At 43.9% G+C, this 21,063-nt stretch overlaps 1 protein-coding gene across 1 annotated transcript in view; it reads right to left on the reverse strand.

Moving 5' to 3' along the window:
- Positions 1-3,020: 3,020 nt before the first annotated feature.
- The window catches only part of DOK5 (docking protein 5), a 153,021-nt gene continuing 134,978 nt past the window's right edge, over positions 3,021-21,063 (reverse strand). The window contains exons 7-8 of the mRNA XM_045808441.2: positions 11,205-11,325; positions 3,021-3,487 (exon numbers count right to left, since the gene is read on the reverse strand). Coding sequence (XP_045664397.2) covers positions 3,423-3,487; positions 11,205-11,325 — 186 coding nt within the window. The 3' untranslated portion in view covers positions 3,021-3,422. The remainder of the gene's footprint in view (positions 3,488-11,204; positions 11,326-21,063) is intronic.

Consider the following 21,063-nt stretch of genomic DNA (forward strand, 5'->3'; position numbering starts at 1 on the left):
CCCCAATCCCCCCATGCCACCTCCCACCAAAAAAATGTTGCTTTTCTTAGTATATAATTGAAGCAGAAACAACAACTATGTCTAAGAAGAATTCTGTAGCTTAACCTCCAGATTCAGCTCATTTCTAATGTTGGCATGAGTGCTTTAGAATATATTTGAATCATGTACAAATCCACGTGGCTTTGAAAACCTCCCCCTTTTCTTACATTACATGGTCACCACCTGGGTTAGAGAGTAGAAAAAGACAAAGAGAAATCATTTCAAGTCCCTATTCCCTTTATTTAAGGCCCAAGATTAAAACGTTTAAATTTCTCATGGTTTCGATCCCAAACCTGAAAGTAATAAAAGGGAGTATTTGAGGCTCTTACGACTTAGAGTAGAGGTTCGCAATTACCCGGTGGGCAAATCCAGCCTGTCACTTGTTTTTGTAAATAAAGTTTTATTGGCACACAGCCATGCCTATCGGCTTATGTATTGCCCATGGTTGCTTTTGCGGTATAGCAGAAACGGAGACCATACGCCTAAAATATTTATATTCTCACCTTTTAAAGAAAAGTGTGCTGCAGGGGGCAGCACGTGTCAGGGCTTGACACAGAAGGCTCAGGAATCAGATTGCCTGGGTTCAACTGTGAGTCTGCCACTTAGCAGCTGTTAAAGTAATTAAATAAGGATGGGGAGGCGCTAACGCCCCGGTAGCCTACGTGAGCCAGAGTCGACGCGTGGACTCCTAGAAAATGAAACTCAAGCACAACCAAGCGCGAGACTTTCTCAAATAAGACAATCGCTTAAACGAGAGTCAATCAAATAATATCCTTGCTTTACTGCCTCATCTTCTCTGTAAAAACCTCTCCTCGGCTCCTGTCCGCGGAGCACCCCCAACCACTCTGGGTTGGGCACTGCCCAGTTCAAACAATTTTTGCTCAAATTTCAATTTTTGCTTGAAAACGTTACTGTGCCTCCGTTTACCTTTTAACAAAGCTAAGAGACCTTGGACATATTATTTAGATTATTTATCCTTAAAGCTCAGTTTCCCCATCCATAAAATGGAAACAAGAATTATACTCACCTCGTGGACATGTTGTGGGGATTAAGTATGATAATACAGGACAACCGAATGGGACTCTCTTTTTTTTTGTCGATATGTTTCTTTTTTAAAAAGTCCTAAAGGAGGTTCTGACGTGTAGTTCACTATATTCAGCAACATTTCTTTACGTGCTCATAAGCTTGGGACTTGCTTCAGCAATTCTGACTTCATTAAAATGGTAATTATTTCTTTAATTCCATTCCCCTTATCTCCTTCAACATAAGCCCCCATGTTGGCAGCCCAGGCCCCAGGAACCGGGGAGAACCTCTTATGAGACAGTTTTAGAAGAGAAAGAAAATTTAAAAAAAGCCAGCTAGCGTTAGGACAATAAACGGTGAAGAGCTAGTCAACTGCGTGTGGTGAACCAAATTTTTAGAAGATGAGTCTGAATACACCCGGGAGAAGGAGGATTAGCGAGCGTGGTGTGGAAAGTCACTACACAGACACAGAGAACACAACGGCATCCCAGCAAAGCCATTAGCACCGTGTCATGTAGGCGTCCCTAATCCACTCATTCTTCCCTGAATTTAACCCTCCTTCCCCCCAATTTTTCTCCACTTCCGAGACAAACACATCCTAACCAGCAGTGTCCTTGGAAACCCCAACTAACTCAGATCCAACCAGGATTTTCTGTAGGCAGACTGGATTTTAGCAGGTCCCTTGGCATGGGCCAACCTCCATTTTGAGATAGTATGCACTTCTGGGAAGGAGCGCAAATGAAAGGAACCCTTTAATGGCCCTTGCTTGCTGAGTAAAATTCACTTTTTTCCCTAGAAAATACAGGATAGATTTTTCTGGGGAAAATTATAATTTTAGAAGGGCCTAGCTCAGTGTCTGGCACTGAGAAAGTATACAATCAATATTAACTTGCCTCCCCTTATGGGAGGAATTCTATCCCTAGGATAGGAGTTCATTCATCTATTCATTCAATTATCATGTATTTTTCAAGCATGAGCTATGTGTAAGGCACAGGTCTAGAGCCTGGGAAATAGGACTGCCAGATTTAGCAGAGAAAACTACAGACCATTCCATCAAATTTCAATCTGAGATATACAATGAACAATTTTTAGTATATTTATATCCCATGTGATATTTGGGATATACTTACACTAAAAACTTAAGCCATCATGTATCAAATTTAACCAGATGCCCTGTATTGTATCAGGGGACACTATTGACAACAGGGCAGTGACCGAGACACACACCATCCCTGCTTCCCACTCAGCCATAGCCATTCTAGCCTTGAGACCTCCCAAGCTTGAATTCCCATCTGGCAGATTCCAGGTGGAAAGCCTGGGCCAGAGACTGACCGTCTCTTCAGAGGCACATGGCCACTGAGGACACATTCATCAGATGTCACTCTGTATTATAATTGCAACTTTATTTCCCTGTCACACTCCTCGGCACTTAAGGGGACAGGGCTCTTATCTCTTCATTCTTGTATCCCTGGACTCCATCTAGGACAGTGTCCGGAACTAGAAGATGCTCACGACAGACCAGCTGAATGAGTAAGTGGCCAACGCATAAACGGTCACACGGGCATCAAGGGCAATGCCAGACGTGCTCCAGGCTCCTAAGCAAGATATTCACATACCCTCATAAATACCGAAGATAGAAGAGAAAACCAGATGGCCAGAATCCAAAGAACATAGGGGTGAAGAATGCTCCTTTATTTTAAAATGTTTTACGAAGGTACTCCAAACAAAACAAAGGCTTTTAAAAAAGGAAGGTAGAGGGTAGTCGGAAGATGGTGTCAGAGCAAAACGGTAACCCTGAAAAGAAGACTAAAGGGTCCTTGGAAATTCTTTCTTGACCTAATAGGTTAGAGTCAGTCAAAGCACTGATTTGACTAATTGGTAACGTAATAAAAAATCATTTCCAGTAACCAGAACCATAATATTAACAACTGAGGATTACGGTATCAACAAATAACAAATAATGAAGAGCCATTTTATTATCAGTACTGTCATACAATTGAAACACTCAGAAGGAAAATCACAAGAATCCACAAAAGGATAGATTCAGAGAAGTGCAAGGGACATGGTATCTACAATAGAAAATCATTCTGTGGCATTGACTCCTTTCTGTCTAGCTGTAAAAGAGGGAACAAAAAGTCGATATCTATAGAGCATGTTTCAATCACGCTAAGATTTAAAAAAAAAAAGAAAAAAGAAAGAAAAAGACAAATATTGCATTGCAGTTTCCCAATGACCACACAATTAGCCAGGACTTCCAGCCTCTTTCCTTCGTGGCTTCCCTCGCTGCCATCCCGTGGCCTCCTGGTGGATCTGCGGCGGCCAGCACATCACAAGTGTGTCTCGATTCTCGGCAGCTCCTGTCAGTGCTCGGATCGGTAGGCAGGAAAAGTCTCTGTCCGATGAAGCTTCAGAGGGCTGGCGACATCTTTGCCAAAAAGAATTTAAAACCGGCAGTTATATTTCAAGGAGGCACATGATCAAATTAGCTAGCAACAAGTTTCTATAGCATAGAAATAAGTTATACACAACCTAAGATTTTTTTCCAGAGGGCACTCAGTGATATGCAAATAAGAGTCAGGATAGACTACATGATTAACATATCATTTGCATGTGGTCTTTGCACGGAGCTATGATCAAACTACTAGCAGTTACTTTCCTCCTTAATTTTTTATCTTCATCAACCCCTCTGTTCAGGATATTGAAGGGAAATGAGAAGGAATCGTAGGACTCGGAATCGTAGGAATCGCAAGCACTCAACCCCGCTGTCTGCAGCACAAAAGCAGCACAGTGAATACATGACGGACAGGCATGGATGCCCCAGCAGAACTGGGTTCACAGGACCAGACAGCGGACTGCATTTGGCCAGCAGGCCCTGGCTGGCCAATCCCCATAGACAGAGCGCTTGATTTTATACAAACAAGAGGTTTTACTGCCACCTGCTGGCTGGGGGCTGCCACAAGCCAGGACACTCACACTGTGCGCTAAGGGCGAGGCTCTCAGAAGGGAGCAGAGCAAAACCAGCACAACTGAGTACAGCATTTCTTTTCCTTCCCTCTCTCTCTCTCTCTGTCTTCTTAAGATTTTATTTATTTATTTGCGAGAGAGAGCGAGATGGAGAGAGAAAGTGAGCACAAGCAGGGGGAGAAGCAGGCTCACTGTGCAGGGAGCCCGATGCCAGACTTGATCCCAAGAGTCCAGGGATCATAACAGGAGCCGAAGGCAGACGCTTCACTGACTGAGCCACCCAGGCGCCCCCAGTACAGCGTTTCTGGTAACCGAACGCGTGGGTCAAGCCGGCATAACGCAGCGATAGGGCTGCGGCTACGCGGAGCACGTGTGCCCCACTGGAACACATTCAAAACAACGATGTTTTTAAACAATGAACCAAGCGAAAAGGTTCATGGTGGCGCATGGCTTAGTTTAGCCTCTATGACATTGTCCCAAACAGCCCTGAGCTCCATGAGACCTGTCAAGACCCTTTCTGACATGAGTCATGGATTTGAGTCTTTGCAAGCCTCAAATCTGAACCATAAGGACATTACAGACCTAGTCAGACAGTCACTGGTACCTAACAGCAGTGATAATTAGTAAAGAAGCCTGAATACGAGGATGTCCAAAATCACAAGAAACCATTTTGAACACAGATTCTATTTTCTTTCCAACACACACACACACACACACACACACACACACACACACACAGAAATGTGAATGCATTTGAATACTACAAGGGACACGTGGCTGGCTCAGTTCGTAAAGCATCTGACTCTTGACCTGGGGGTCGTGAGTTCAGGCCCCATGATGGGTGTAGAGATGACTGAATGAGTTTGAGGACTACAGGTAAATATCCCATTTATCTTTATTACAGTTTGATAAAAGTTCCCACAGGAAGCAGACAGTGCACAAACAGTATCGATGCAAAACCCAAATCTTCGGTCAAGAACAAAGCCCTCCCTGAACCTTCATGTGTCACTCCTTAGATTGCAAAAGTCTGTGAGAAGAGTGACTGACGGTATTCGCTTGGGGTCCCATGAGAATGGAAGCACCCGCAGCCTCGATCACCACTCTGGCTAACGGAATCTTTCCGGCTTGGTTTCCGTGCTATTTTTAGCTTAAAGCCAGGAAATGGATAGAATCACCTGTCCCACACTTTTGCAGTTCACGCAAAGGTCATGAGCTGGAACCAGCCTGTAGACCCCATCCGGACCCAGACCTGGTTTCTGGCCTGCACAGGTCATAAAATGTTTAGAATTGACGGTCAATAGTTAAATAACTTCAAACGTCCACAAAGGTGCCGATTTCCCTGTTCTCTTGTCCTGTCTTCTGCCCCGGGGTTCCTGGGATTCACCAGGGACCCCACCACACCCACCCATGCCCGGTTTCACTGTTCACACGTCCTCCCTGATCCTGAGAGACATGAGAGTTTGAGACTTTGGTTTATTCGTTACCTTTCCCCATTTGCTCGGATCTTAATCCATTCTCCCATAATTGATGCACACACCACGTATGGGACTGTGTTAGAATTCATATTGAAAAACGAGTGTTGATGTCTCTGAAGTAGCCACTTGCTCTAGGACTCTGTCGTCCTTTAAATATGTAAGTCGCCCGAGCTGGAACGAACCCTCTGGAGGAGCTGTTTCCATGCTATGGTACATGCCTTTGAAACAGCCAAGCTGGCAGAATTTCTTCTCACAGGTAAGAACATATGATAAAGAAAGGAGTTGTAACGTCAGTCCCTCCACCCACTAGCCCTGTGATCTCGAGCCAGTGCCGGACCTCCCAGGGTCTCAGGTGCTGTCTTCTGAAATGGAGAACACGGTCCTGCTCTTGCCGACCGCAAGTGTTGCCGGGAGAACCAGATATGGCCACGCGAAGGGTGCCGGCAGACGATGACACACACGTCCGATGCCAATCTCTGATTTCCTAAAATTATCTAAAGTCAAAGCTGATAAATGATGCCTATTTTCATCTTGTTTTTAAACAAGGGACACTATCTTCCAAGGCAATTCCAATAGAAGGATTCTGGAAATAGGAAGCAACAGAGCACCTTCAGAGTAAGAGAAAGATTCCTAAGAGGATCACTTTAAGAAGGAAGTGACAGAGTTTAAGAAGGGCCCCCACTGAAGCTGGATACACCTGCTGTCTCCTACCGCCCCTGAGGCACCAGCCACACTCCCCCCATTCTGGTTTTTACCGCCAGCCCATTTCTGTCTCAGGGCCTTTGCACTTGCTGAGCTCTCTATGGAGAATGCTTTTCCCTGGCTCTCAGTATGACTGCTTCTCTTCTGACTTCAGGTCTTGGAGTAAATGCTGCAGGCTCTTGTGACCACCCCATCTAAAGAAGTCCCTTTGTCACCGTCCTCCCCAAACCAAGAACTCTGCTTTGCGATTCTCCATTACAAACACTTCATTTTTGATGTGACAGGGGCCAAGTTGGAAATCATATATATTTGTGTCACTATTGTTTGTGACTCTTCTTTAGACTTGGAGCTCTAGGACAGCAGACGCATGCCTGTCTGGCAGCCCGTGTATCTCCATCACCTAGCACAGAGCTTGGCATAAACTTGGCATAAAGTAATGCTCGAAGAATATTTACCAGCTAAATGAATGAGTGAGCGCTTGAATGAATAGAGAAATAAAGACCTCACTTACTAGTTAGGTGACCTCAGACACACTACTAGCCCTTCAAATCCTCCGTTTCTTAGCTGCGAATGAAAATAATATACTCTCGTGTCACTGTTTGAAGGACTAAGCGAGGTCATGTATGATAGGAACCTACTGCAAAGCCCGCAGTGCAGTGGGTCTTCAAGGAAGGCTATCTTCGTCAAAGATGCTCATTCAGGATGTCTTGTCTGCCTTGTGAGGAACTAGCTACGTCACTAGGGATCTGTTCGTGTTTACGTACGTTAAAAAAAAAAGGAGAGAAGAGGTTTCACATGCAAATAAATTTGCAGAGCTCTGGTTTGAACAAGATTAAACAGATTCTTTATCGCAGGACATCTCGAAACCTTGAAAAGAGTGATTGGCATTTTCAGTCTCCAGAAGGAAAATTTAACTTAACATGTAGCATTTCCCCCAAACTCACTGGACCACAGTACGGTTTGGGGAAAGGGCCATATCTCCTGGGGTTAGTACTCCACCGAACACACTGGGGAACCCACCACTCTGTGGTTAATTGATGCGATGCATTCATGAAGGACTCCTGGGAATACAGTGTTCAAACTTGATAAATGCTTCTCTTTCATGAATTCCTTCCAGGATTCATGATAAACCTCTTTCACATGTTCATTTTTGTATGTGCTCAACCCTAGAAGGGCATTTCGATATGAAAACTGGAAATGGGGCAGGAGAGGCAGTGATGGTGGATTAAATATGTCTTCATACACCAGGCTGGGTCAAAGCCAGCACCTCTTCCCCACCACTGACAGTAATATGAAATAATAATTCCAAAACCAACCAGCAGGTGGCTCTGTAGGACTAAATTTGGAGACGAAATGCCCTGTTCTCAAACCAGATGGACTAACACCCCCTGGTAAGGGTCTGTTATGCTTTCCACGATTAGCTTCCAGATCTGTCATCTAGAAAAGTCATCCTGAAATACCCCCAGGTAAATGAGCTGGCCAGAGGAATCACAACTCACAAACACCATCAGAACAAGAAGAGATCAAATGCCATGTAACCTCAATGTACGGCACACACAGGCAATGATGTCATTCACTTTCTCCCGGTTTCAGCTTTATTCGGGGGTGGGGGCAAGGGAAGGAGGGAGACAGGGAGCATAAGTAGATCAACAGATGAACTTATCCTATGTGTCATATAAGTGACCACCTCTGATAAACAAGATAATTTTAGGTCCTCTGAGAACTTTTTTCTTTTTTTTAAGGTAACAAATTACTGGTACATTGAGTCCCATATGACACACAGACCACATATTGGCCCTGTATCTCAATGAATACTGGTGACTCAAAAGTGATCCATGAGATAAAGCAATGTAGACAAATGTACGCAGAATGTGCAGGTGGAAGAAATCTCTCAGTAAGCACAGATTAAATACCAAAATAAATAAAATACCAAAATAAAACATATTCACCGACATAGGTAACAGAAGTATGGAGAAGCAAATAGTCTGACGGAATAATTTGTACCAAAACATAAAGCAAAAAACTAATAATTCTGGAACAACTGTAATGCCATTGTCATACATACAGGTATTCTAAGATATTAGGGTTTTCACCAAGTATTATCAGGGGGCCAAACAGGGAAGCCGTAAGAACTCATATGGAAATTCATGTTCAGTGAAGATCATAATGTGACAAAGAGTAACTAAGAGAAGTTTTCACTCTCATCTTGAAACCTAGAACACAATCATCTTGAAAACCCTCTGCAGAAAATCTGTGGTGTCCGTTCTCATGATGATGGCCATTAATCGCACTAGAAACTAAGAAATCACTATCCTCAAATTACTGTTCTGGAACTACCGTAACTGTGAACGCTTCAAAAATCTATACCAAGAAACTCGAACCTGATTTTACAGTAATATCTCATTACTTTTGAGTGATGGGTTGAGGGATAATTAATAATACAAACTATAAAGGGAAGAAGCCCGTTTAATTTTGATGAGTTGATTTGTGACATGCTAGTTTTGATAAAAAGAAGTATTAGGAACTTCTCAAAGAATGCGAATTTCTTTCTTTGCTGGGACCTTGTGCACAGCTCTGCTCTCCTGTTAGAGGCACCATCATCGCTACTATTATTTTGGAATCGGTGGATCACTAGTCTTTGACAATCATCCCAGACCCGTAATATGGGCTTCCACCCGTAATATGGGCTTTTTGTGTGCAGGTAAATTTGCAAATTATGTTGTTGTTCTTAAGAAAAATGTGTCTCTATGCTGGAAATAGAGCTGTTTCCTCATAGTAACCAGATGTAGACATTGTCAGAACAGTCATATATAAGACCCTTAGGCTTCATCATTTCTGATGAATGTCTCCTCGTTTTGGTTAAGGATGGTTAGATTAGTTAAGGAGAGGTAGGGGAGTATGCTCTTCGTATGGCATCTTCTATGTCCTGAGGATTCTTAAGCTCTGGGATATTCACTAATAAATTCTAAAACTGCAACATATCCTAAGTGTTCAGGTTTTCCCACTCTCAGTGCATTTTTGCAAACACGCTATTCTACAGACACCCCACCGTACATCACCTTTGATGCAAACTGACTTCTCCAATTACCACGCAGTATCTCAGGAATTAAGGTCACTTATCAATTTCCTCCCTATGAAGCCTACATCACTTTGGTTCCCAACTTTGTTTTGCAAGCCTGACATGCAGAATCTAAAAAAGACATACTTTCTTAGTAAAGACCATCCTGGTATGTGTAGAAAGTCAAGTTACAAAGCAATTCAACAGCTTTGTGTGAATTTATGTGCAATGCATACTTCCCAAACTTTCAATTATTACTATTTATCTTATTGTGTATTAAAAAAGACAGCCAGTTGCTATAATAGTATAAAGGCAGTGGCGTACAATTTTCTTTACAAAAATGAATTTGTTTAAGGAAACGAGACTGCGTAAAATTGAATAATAGTATGGGGGTGTGCATATGAGAAAAATGCTGATAATGTAGTTCAAACATTGCAAAAATGTCTGAACACGATAGGGCACAAACGGTCTTTGGGACAACCTGATCTAACCCAACTCTCTGCCTCTCTCTTTCTCTCTGTGGGTATGTTCTGGAAAGCAAGCTTGTTTATCCGTTATTTATGAGTGCAGTCACTCACACAGGCATTCAGGACATGTTTTTCCGAGCATCCACACTGTGCCATGCTCTCTGCTAGGGAGCAGAACTTACAGTCACAAAGACTAGAATGTAAGTGCCCTCAGTACACATTCATTCAACAAATACTCAGGGCATGGCCACTGCTTCAAGGCACGGGGGGATAAAATGAGGACAAAAGAGACCCCGCTCTCCTTGGCTTTACTGCTGCGTGGAAGCTGAGTCAAATGGCCACACGTGAGCACTGGGATCAGGACCCTAAAGAGAGGGGTCAGCACCCCCGTCTTGGGAGCACACATAATCAAGATTCCACACCAGTTATAAGGGAATCTGGGAAGGTTACCTTGGAGTCAGGAGGGAAGACCTGGAAAAGACAAAGAGAGACCTAGGATGGAGGAAAAGCCCAGCCTTCCAGGAAGAAAGAATGGGAAAAACTCTCTGGGGGAGAAACGGCCACCAGGAAGGGCTGAAAAGGCTGAGTGAATAACAGTGCCATTTACGGCTGAGACCACGGTTTTCTGTGACCCTTCATTTGTTCTTAGATTCATTTATTCAGATTTCTGCATACGAACTAGGTGCCGTCTAACGCATGCCCTGCAAAGTTCCAACATCTTCCAGCTCATCATCATGCAAAGTTCTTCATCAGGGGTCCCCCCAATAGGCCTATTTATTTTTTATAAGTTACATATGAACAAGCTATTCTTATATACTATAAACCACAAAAGCTGCATTTGAAAAGATAAGAAAATGTTTAAATTTTTTATTGTTCCTGCTGTCCCCACCAAATAGGGGCTATTCTGTATCCTGTTTCTGAGCCCACTTTTCTGGAAGGCAGGCCTCCTAGGGTTTGCTTAGAGTCCCCGCAGAACCAGAACCCAGGACCCCACCCCAGAGCATCTCTTTCCAACAACACATGGTTCCTAAGCTTAGGCGATCACGAGAATCACCTGGAGGGCTTGATGACCACACAGACAGCTGGGCCCCACCCCAGAGTTCCTGATCCTGGAACTTTTGGGATCCTGGAAGGGGCCCGAACATTTGCCTTGTAGCATGTTCCCAGGTGATGCTGATGCTGTGGGCGCCTAGTGCGCTTGACTGTTTCTCGCAGCGTGCACCGTGTCCCTCCTGCCCACACCCTGTGCAGGTGTTTGCTCAGTCACTTCCTCTGCCTTAACATCGAGAATCTCTGGAGTTGAGGGCCCAAGAATCTGCATTTTAAACAATTTCCCCAGGACACTGTGATCAAGGACGTGCCCTGGAGTGCAGCCTCGATGGGGGCCCTGGCCCTGGGGGGGAGAGCCAGTCTGGCTGAGCGCCCCCTGCACAGGGCTGCCAGACGCACCAGCCGGGCACGTGGCCCCGCGCTTACCTTGCAGGCGGCAGAGCTGCCCGGCGCTGTGCTGCCGCGTGATATGCTGCCAGTAGGCGCTGCGGGGCAGGGGCACCATGGTGCTCAGCGAGGCGGCCCGCTCGCTCATCTTCATCTGGAGCTGCAGCAAAGGGAAGAAAGGAGCGTGTCAGTGACCCCGGGGCTGGAAAAGACCTGGCAGGGAACTGGAGCGCTGGGAGTCAGCATGAGCTTGCTGACCCAAGCCAGGCCAGTAAGACACAACCCCTGGGAACGTTTATTAGAACTTTTGTGGAAGAGAGAACCAACAGAGGTAAGCCAAGGTTTTTTGCCTGTTTGGTTCATTGCTCTCTCCCCCAGGTCTGGAATATTTCCTGGCACGTGGTAGGTGCACGATAGATGAGCATTGCGTTGAATGCATGGGCTTCCTCGCGGGGCTGCGCAGGCGCCAGCCTTGGAACAACGCAGGGAGAGCATGCCAGTCAGTGAACTGATGCAAAGGAAGACAGCCAAGAAAAGGGGGGGACCTTGGATCCCACCTAAATCTGGAAACTAGCCCTGGACTTCTCAATTATATGAGCCAGGATCTCTTTTCAGGTCAAGCTGATTGGAATTGGGTATTCTCTCACAAGCCTCAGAACAAAACACTGCCTGCTCTTCCAAGTGCCTGACCCTCGTTCCAGATACTGAAGGAGGAAAGGGGAAGCCGCGGCTCTTGGCCCCGGGTCCTGGGGAGTAGCCTGACCTGTCCTGTCTGACACCCTGGAGGAACTGTTCTTACAAGGGAAGTTTCAGAGAGAAGGTGGCCTCATAGGATGGGTAGGAGTTGAGTAGAAGGACAGGTACACGGGGACAAGATAGCTGGAAAAGCACAAGTGTGGTGTGGGGTATCCCTCCCCGCCCCCCTCTCTTCTCAGCCCCGTCTAAATGCAACCATGGTTTAGTTTTATTACGCATTAAGAGAAGTGACTATTTGCAATGTTTTGTTTCCTGGAGTTGTCTGGATATCAAATAACCCACATCAGTCTTACAAATGTGCCCAAAATACACAGATTTGCACAAGCTTATAAGCATCGAGAACCGGAGGCAGCTCACATCTCTACCCGAGGACCTGGTTAATTGCACTGAGATGCTAGGACATACTTGGCAACTGCAAACCAGAGGAAGGTAGATTCACGTCAACGAAAAAGGAAGCATTTGTATATTCTATCATTAGGGAGACGGTAAGTTGCAGACCATTGTATCTAGTGGAATGTCATTTAATTGCTTCTGTGAGAAGCAGTGACATGAGATGCCTACCCACTGGGGTTGCAGAGAGTGCGGCACCCGCTTAGCACCTGTCCAGCACAAACGAGGTGCAGGAAAAAATGAAGGACATAATTATTATTATTATTATGAATTGCAAGGCCCGTTTGAAGTTTTTTTTTTTTTTTTTTAAAGAAAACTCTCCATTCTACACACCTCATCAGTATGGCAGATTCAGGCCTAATATCTGTCCATTCATGCAGTGAAGCCAAAATAATAGGAGGCTTCATACCCTGGTGACCAAAACTCAGTCTAGTTGATGAGATTGAACTTGAAAAAAAGATTAGAGCCATTTATTCCAAAGATAATTTAATTTACATGTGCTGCATTTATATGCGATGGATTGAATCCTCGGTCCTATCACAATAGGACATTTACCAAAATGTGTCCCCAGGTAGAATTAGATAGCACTAGGTTTCGTGGGGACATTTCTTCCCTAAACATGTCCTGTCAGATCAAAAGGGCAAAGAGCCGAACACAAAGCTAGTAGAAAAGTTCTGTGGCTGTTTCTCTATTTCTGTACACATGAAAGTCTCAAAGCTTAGGAGCAAAAAAAAAAAAAAAAAAAAAAAAAAAAAAAAATCAAAGAAGCAAAAACTAATTTACCAGTGACTTCCAGTGACATTTAACCTCATTTACACGGAACACAAAAATAAATAAATAAATGAAAAGAACTGGACTTCCAAGGTACTGATTATTGGATTTCCTTACTAAAAAGAGACTCTATTGAATATAATAAAACAATTTAATATAAAGAAAACATTCGGGAAATAGCCGTCACTTCAAATTTTGCACTACAGTACTGCGAATATATTTCTGCAGGCCAGCATGATTTGACTGTATTTTTAGAAAGCTTATTTAGGAACAAGAATGCAATGACACCAACATCATGTTTCATGCAGAACATTACACAGGCTGGCTCTCTAGTTCCTCGTCAACCCTTTGGAAGAGTACCATAGTTTATGAAAAAAAGGGGCATTTTAATGGTCTCTGGAGAAAAATAATGAAACAAAATCTTGTTTAACAATGCAACTCTTTAACGGTGAGAAGTCATTTGGTGAGATATCAATCTGGAAAGTTTCCATCGTCGTTCTTTAACGCTGCAAGGCGCTCCGAGTCTTAGTCTCCACACCCCGTGCAGGGGACATGAATGGGTGCTCATTTACACCGTGGGCGGGAATAGAAAGTAACACTACATTTTCAGAGGATTTAAAATTAGGTCATCTTGAGTACATAGAAAGGTTGCATTCTTCCTCCTTTTTCTTTTTTAACCGTACACACTTTTATATAGTTTGGTTTTGTTTTTCGATTACAAAAATCATGGTAATGTCACATGAAGAAGTAAAAAATAAAGAGGACCCCAAACCATAAAAATGTGAAGTACAGCTATTTCTGCTATATCGTGACATGGGCATTTCTGAAACACCTCCCCATCTGCAATTCTTTTGGGAAAATTGGTTTATGGGACGACCCCTCAAAACGTACGCTGCTTTCTAACCAAAGTCATCACTCCTCTGAGAGACAGCTTGGAGGCTGGAGGTTTTGCAAGGCTTATTTGAAAAAGACAAAAAAAAAAAAAAAAAAAAAAAACCAAAAATCACACACGGAAAAACATTTGCTTAGAAATGCTGTCTTCAGAAGTCCAGGCTAGGCAGATGGAGCACAGGCTCTTCCGAAAAGGTGTGCACTGCGGACAGTGTAGCCACAGGACCCAGAGCTGGTCCACAGTTGCACAAGGCGGGCACGCACCTCTCCAGGCAGAGCCTTCAGTACCTCTGCTCACGTCCTATCTTCTTAGTGTATCTGGAAGAGGCTCTGTCTCTGCAGGGGTTTATTGAGGGCTTTTGCCTTTCCTGCTAAAGGTTGTAACTCCACTCCTGCTATTTTAGGCTTCCCTTGCCTAGAAAAAAAAAGTGTGTGTGTGTGTGTGTGTGTGTGTGTGTGTGTGTTTTGCACCAATGCACTTTGATATTACAATGAATCATTCTCCAATTTATCAAATGCATCTGAACTCAATGTGACTACAGAAATGGTGTTTTAGGTAGAACTGTCTACCACATCTGACAGTCTTGTTCCCATCTTTCCATTAAATAGGTATTCTTGAACTCTCTCTCTCTCTCTATAAAAAAAAGACAGAAAAATTATCCAAATCATCCATTTTGCATCCTGTGACTATTAGGAAAGTTTAATACAATCATGGGACACTGAACTAGGGGAATATCCAGCCCAGTCTGTGATAACAAGCCCAGAGATTAGTACCCGAGTTCACACAGGAAGGCGGCAGCTGGCACCTGCTTCCCAGGGCCTGAACTCCTTCTCTCAGAACCTACTGACAGGTACCTATTTGTTCTCCACATTTATTCAAGTTCAAGGTTAAATTCAAATCACCTCCTAAAACCATGGCTGCCAAACGGGGAGCAGTCTTTACATGTGCTCATAAACATTCCAAGTGGATTTTTCCAGACATGATAAACTTACAAGGTGTGGCCATCTGAGCAAATCAATGGAAAGAACATTTATTCAGCTTATCATCAAATACTTGTTGATTCTGATGCATAGTCTATAACCTCAAAGAGCTTGTGTCTAAGATAATACAATAAGGGCAAAGCGGAGGAAATCTGCGTGCCCTGGGATGACAGGAAAAGGGCATCCTGGGCAGCAGGAGTGACAAGGGGACACAGCAATCAGAGAGGAATCCCTAGAGGAGCCCAGGCACACAGTCTAATCCCCAGTCGTCTCTCCCGGGTCACAGAGGTTCCGCTAGTTCCACGTTTAGTACATCTCCCAGACCAGCTCCAGCCCGCAGGAGCTACAGGAGGATGTCGGAGGTCAGACTAGGTGTCATTAGCTGCTGCTTCTAAATGCGAGACTCTTGAGATGCCTGGATGTGTGCGCGCCAGCAGCTCTGGGGATGATATGCCCAGGGAGCCATGACTGCGGTCAGTGGGAATCAAGCCTTGCAGACGGCAAAGGGAACATGGAGGTCCAAGACTGGCTAGAAAGATCGGTGACTAAAAATCAGAATTTTAGAACCAGAAGGGAAATTTGTTATTTGTTCTGTTCACCGATGTATTCTCAGCTCTCAGAACAGTGCCTGGGGAACAGCGGATGCTCGGCACATTGTTGCCGAGTGAAAGAATGACCCCAATGATGCAGGGGAGCTGGCTCGAACCAGCTTGTGAAAGCCAAGTATTACTTTTTCAGACATTTTGTGAGCTGGTTGTTAAATGCAGCCACCAATAAACATTAAATTATACAAACTTACAGTTAAATAAATTGTATATATAACATATAACACAATTGCATACATGTTATTCAAGTCATAACAGATGTATTACTCAAAACTCAGAAATTTGCTTCCTGGTTATTTTACTATGATGCATGCTCTGGATTATCTGAGTCTGTTACAGCTACTTGGTATGAACACTGTAAAACAGTGTGCCTCTGTTTATCACTTCCCAACTCTGTGTACACACATGCACTTTTTTCCAGAGAGCCATTTATTAAACATTTGCGAGCACATGAGTGAATTGAACCCGTAAGTGTAAAAGAAGGGCCTGCCAGCCAAACAGGGAGAACCAGATAGGCTGCATGCGGTCTGTGTGCACCCATTTCCCCACTTCCCACCTGGCTGATGCCTACCTTCCCTTCGGGAGTCAGCTCAGGAACCCCTCAACATTTTCCTGACATCTCTTCTCCCTTAATGACATCAAGTGCTCCTACGAGACATCTCTAGCTCCATTCTTTTTTTCCTTTCAATTTTTAAAAAGATTTTATTTATTTGAGAGAGGGGAGAGAGAGAGAGTGCGCAAAGCATGAGTGGGGGGAAGGAAGGGGTGGAGGGACAAGCAGACTCCCCACTCAGGGCTCCATCCCAGGACCCTGAGAGCATGACCTGACTTTAACCGACAGATCCGCCCAGGCGTCCCTCATGCTCCATTCTTACTCCCATCATTTCTGTGTTTTGTTGATAGTTGCTAGACCAACCCAACTCTACTGCAGACCATAAATAAACTCCTGGGAAACGGTGATTATGTATTTGATCTCCATATCCCCAGCACCTCACTAGGGCCTCCAACGGCTTCACAAATACAGAATGGATGAATGAATGAATGAATGAATGAATGAACCCAACTTTTGCCCAGCTAGCAGGGAATAGTTTCCAGAAATCAATCCTCATCAGCTCAGCAAATGAGAAGCACCGTTAGCCCCAGGCTGAATTCCTGGGGAAGCTCTAGGTCCAGGTTAAATTACCGTGGCTCTCACCGGCTGTGGGGGACGTGGTAATAAGACTCGGCTTCATCCTACTTTGCTGTTCAGGTGACGAGCAGCAGCAAGGCCCCAGGGAAAGATCTGCCTACGTGCGCATGCACAATTGGCCAAGACAGCCCAGCAGCAGGGGAGTTCAACTCTACACATTTATGCATTCTATTAGCAGTGTGAGCTCAAGATCCCACCAGGGAAGAAAGACAGGCTTCGTGAAAGTCAAACAAATGCCTTCTTGTACCTGAACACTCGAACTTTCTCCCTCAACAGCAGGGATGCACGTAGGTCTCTTCCTGACTCAGCCTGAGTGAGCTCTGATGCTGCCGATGGTCGGAAATACTCAACCGATCAATGGTTGTAACTGATAGGGCACAAAAACACTACGTTGCCGGGAAGAGAGACTGACGGTGGAGTCAGAGACCGTGCTCCAGCTTAGGCTGTGCTCCCTAAGAAACGTGGGATATGGACACATCCTCCTCTTGTCTGAGCCTCAAGGTGCCCTTTCTCATAGAACTTCCCTTTTACTGAGACAAAGAAACAAAACATGTAAAAAGTAATCAGACTGCGATACAAAAGAATGAGGTCTGGCTACCTGCTACCACATGGATGAGGCTGAAAACGTGATGCCAGTGAATGAAGCCATTTGCAAAAGACTTATGTTGTATGAGTCCATTTATACGAAATATCCAGAACAGGCAAATCCAGAGAGAAAGAGAAGGTAAATTAGTGGTTGCCTATGGCTGGCCAGGTAATGGCTACAGGAGACAGGTTTCTTTTGGGGGTGATGAAAATATTCTGGAGTTGATGGTGGTGATGGAGACACCTCTGTGAATATACTGAAACCATTAAACCGTACAGTTGAAAGGGTGTATGGCATGGTATGTGAATTATATCTCAGTAAGCTGTCCTCAGAAAAATAAAATCAGACAGTGGTAGATGCCATACAGACTATTAAAAAATTCATGATATAATAAATTAATGGTTGATGACTTCCGGTCAACGAGTCCCAGGGGAAGTGACTTTTAAGCTTGAGTGACACCTGGCCCAAGCATGGTCTCCCATCATTATCATTGTCAACAACACAGACAGATCCTTTTAAAGACCTCCCAAGGCTCACAGTGAGGGAAAGGCTGATTGCCCAGGCCCTTCTCGCATAATGATGGGCAAAATATATCAACCCTCTTGGGAGAGAAAAAATTCTAATGACTGCTATTTATAGCTTCTCAGTGAGAAAAACAAACAAACAACTGGCCTCCACGCCTCCAACCACATTTTTGGTTTCTGTGTGCTTCATTTGGTCTGGCTGACACTTGTTGCTTAGACAACCCTTTTATGAGCGGGAGACCAGTAGTACAGAGCGGTGGTGAGTCTTAGCCGAATATGCCACCATATTGTCCTTCTCCGGAGTCCAACTGTTTTATGGCCAAGCATTGTGTTTTTCGAAACTGAACAGCACGACAGGATGTAGCTATCTGCTGCTGCGGTGGGTCGTGAGTACCATATGCCGTGTCTGTGACATCAGTCTGGACCCATTCAGAAACAGGCACGCATCGCCACAAGGGCAGGTGAGTACTTCAAGAACTCACTCCATCCTCCTCAGGCTCTTCAACTTGCACCACGTTGCTCCTTCAAGTAACTAGAGCGGGGGTTTGCCAAGAGCAACTCTGCATATGCAAATCAGATTGTAATTTTCCATCTCCTCCACCTGGATCCTGAAGTGATGGACCAGGACACAGTTTTGACAATGAGATTCGGCTGTGAGTCAGAGCCGCCTCTCTGCCAGAATGTCTGCTCAACCTGACAGCCTTCCAGAGCTCATGCAGTTCTGACAGCATCCTCAGTTGAAATGTATAGAAACCAATTTATCTTCTACAGATATTTTAAGCACAAAATGTGGGCAAAGTTGAGTCAGAGGGACAATTCGAGAGAGAAATAGTACAACTGTGTTTCAAAAAAAGTCGGCATCTCAATGTCTGCTTTATTCCGCTCACTACTCAGCTTTGTTAACACTACCCTCCCTGTTCATTGACGTTCTCCACTGGGCTTCCTGAACTACGCCTTCATCTTCTGCCCATTTATTCTCCATTGAAAAGAATATTTGAAAATATGGCTTACCTATGCTTTCCAGACCCTGGGTCAACTGCTCTCCAACTTTAGCAAGCAGAAGAATCACCTGGAGGGTTCATTCAAATGCAGATTCCTGGGCCCCACCCACCAGGAATTCGCATTTCTACCAAATCTCCAGATGTTTCTGATCTAACCAGTCCAGGGACCACACTTTGAGAACAACTGTCCTATGTCCTTTGGACCAATCATGCTGGGGGGGGGGGGGGAGTTTTCCATGTGGTAAGAGCCCAAACTCCGCCAAAAATCAGGTTAATGTCTGGAAGCTGCCACTACTAACTGCAGGACTCTAGGCAAGTTAACCTCCTTTACTCCTTACTAGCTCGTCAGTAAAAAAGAGAGAGGAAAAAAATAGCTTCTACTTCGCAGTTAATTTTAAGAACATCCATGGCTTATTGTGGGGTTCCATAAATTTAGCAATATTATAATTAAGCCCATATCAATCAAAATACTGTCTTTAGCAAGAGTTTCTGAAAAGGGTCCTAATAGGAAAATTCACATCTTTTTAAATCTAAATATTTGATACTGGACTGTTCCTGGTTTCAGGACAGAAGCTTTAAAAAGCATTCAGGCAACAACAACAAAAAGCCACCCAATTAAATTGAAAACACAAATATGTTTAGAGAATATATGTAATCACCCGGTCCCATTTAGTACACAATGCCTTCAATGAGTAAGTATGAACAAAGCTCTTAGTGTGGGCACATGGAATAACTGTAGGGAATGGAGAAAACCCAAAAGTCCCCCTAAAACCAAAGTCTCTCTCTCCCCCACCTTGGGGAGCTTACAATCTCCAAGGCACCTCTATCTACGTAGCCGGTAGCATTTTGCTTAGCACCTAAAAGGGGGTAGGAGGGAGGTCCACATTTTGTTCATGACCCATTTCTTTAAAACTTGTAATACATTTATTCTTTCTTCCCTAGTACTGATATATTTTTATTATGTTCGGGAAATACACAAAAGAATATATGGGAGATTTGAAACAAGCACTATACACATCACCTGGGAAAAATAAAAACAAAGAAATAAAGAGAACTTTCAACATGTTAATAATTACCTTCCTGTCTTTTTTTTTAAATGTGCATACATAATGTGTATTGAGCACAAACCGTATGCCTGTGGATATGCTATAATGCCATCCTCTCTTTTACATTTCATATATCGTGAACAGACCTTAACGTTCCTAAACACTACTATCTTCTGTATGGCAGCCCACCCCTTGCCTGTGCCAGACTTTATTTGCTCATTTCCTTCACCATTTCTAATTTACCAGATGAGATCGTGGAATTAAATTCTGACCCAATCTCCTTCCTAACATTTTTTTTTCCTGCTAACCACAATTTTTATTCTGGGACCCACTCTACCAACGACTATACCAATAACCAGTTTTTAAATGAATTTAAAATTTTAATTTTAATTTACACGTCAAATTGGGTTTTACAGTGACTCAAAAATTACTTGTAAATGCTACAACATCAGAAAAGTACATGAGTTGATAATTTTGTTTTTATTCTTAAACAAAGCTGTCTTACCTTCACAATACTGTGGCATCCATATTACAGACTAATCTGTAGCCGTTAAAAAGAAAAAGGTAGATCTCTGTGAAGTGATATTGAAACAATCCTAAAAATAAGGAGCCACAGTTACTTATCTATACACATGCTCACAGGGAGAGCGCATCACTGGGGTGGGTTTAAGTATCATCTATCCACACTGTGATGATTTTCAAACGCACATCGGGAGCCCAAATCTGTCCCCTAAACCTCAGACTTGTGTGTTCAACATCCCATGTCCACTACGTGCTTAGTAGGCATCTCTCATTTAACACGTCCATTTCTGAACTACGGTTTCTCACTGTCCACTCCCTCCAATCTCATCCCCTTCTAGATAAATGGGTCTTCCATTCTACCTGTTGCTCTGCTTGAAGCAGAAAAAAACCCACGAGGCTACCTTGTTTACTCTCTATCGTACAGGATTGCTTGCTTACCCATCAGCAAATCTGGTTTTTCTAATCTTCAAAATGTGCTGAGAATCCCCCACTTTTCACCATGTCCAGCCTGCCATCTTGGTTCATGTCATCGCACTCACGTAGATGCCACCATGGCTGAAATAGCTCCCTAATGTGTCTTCCTGTTGATACTCTTATCCCACCTACCCAGAGTCTTTTCCAAATAGCTGCCAGGGA

The sequence above is a fragment of the Ursus americanus genome, chromosome 22 (genome assembly GCF_024610735.1).
Source record: "Ursus americanus isolate L20-20 chromosome 22, mUrsAme1.1.p, whole genome shotgun sequence".
In the NCBI taxonomy this organism is placed as follows: Eukaryota; Metazoa; Chordata; class Mammalia; order Carnivora; family Ursidae; genus Ursus; species Ursus americanus.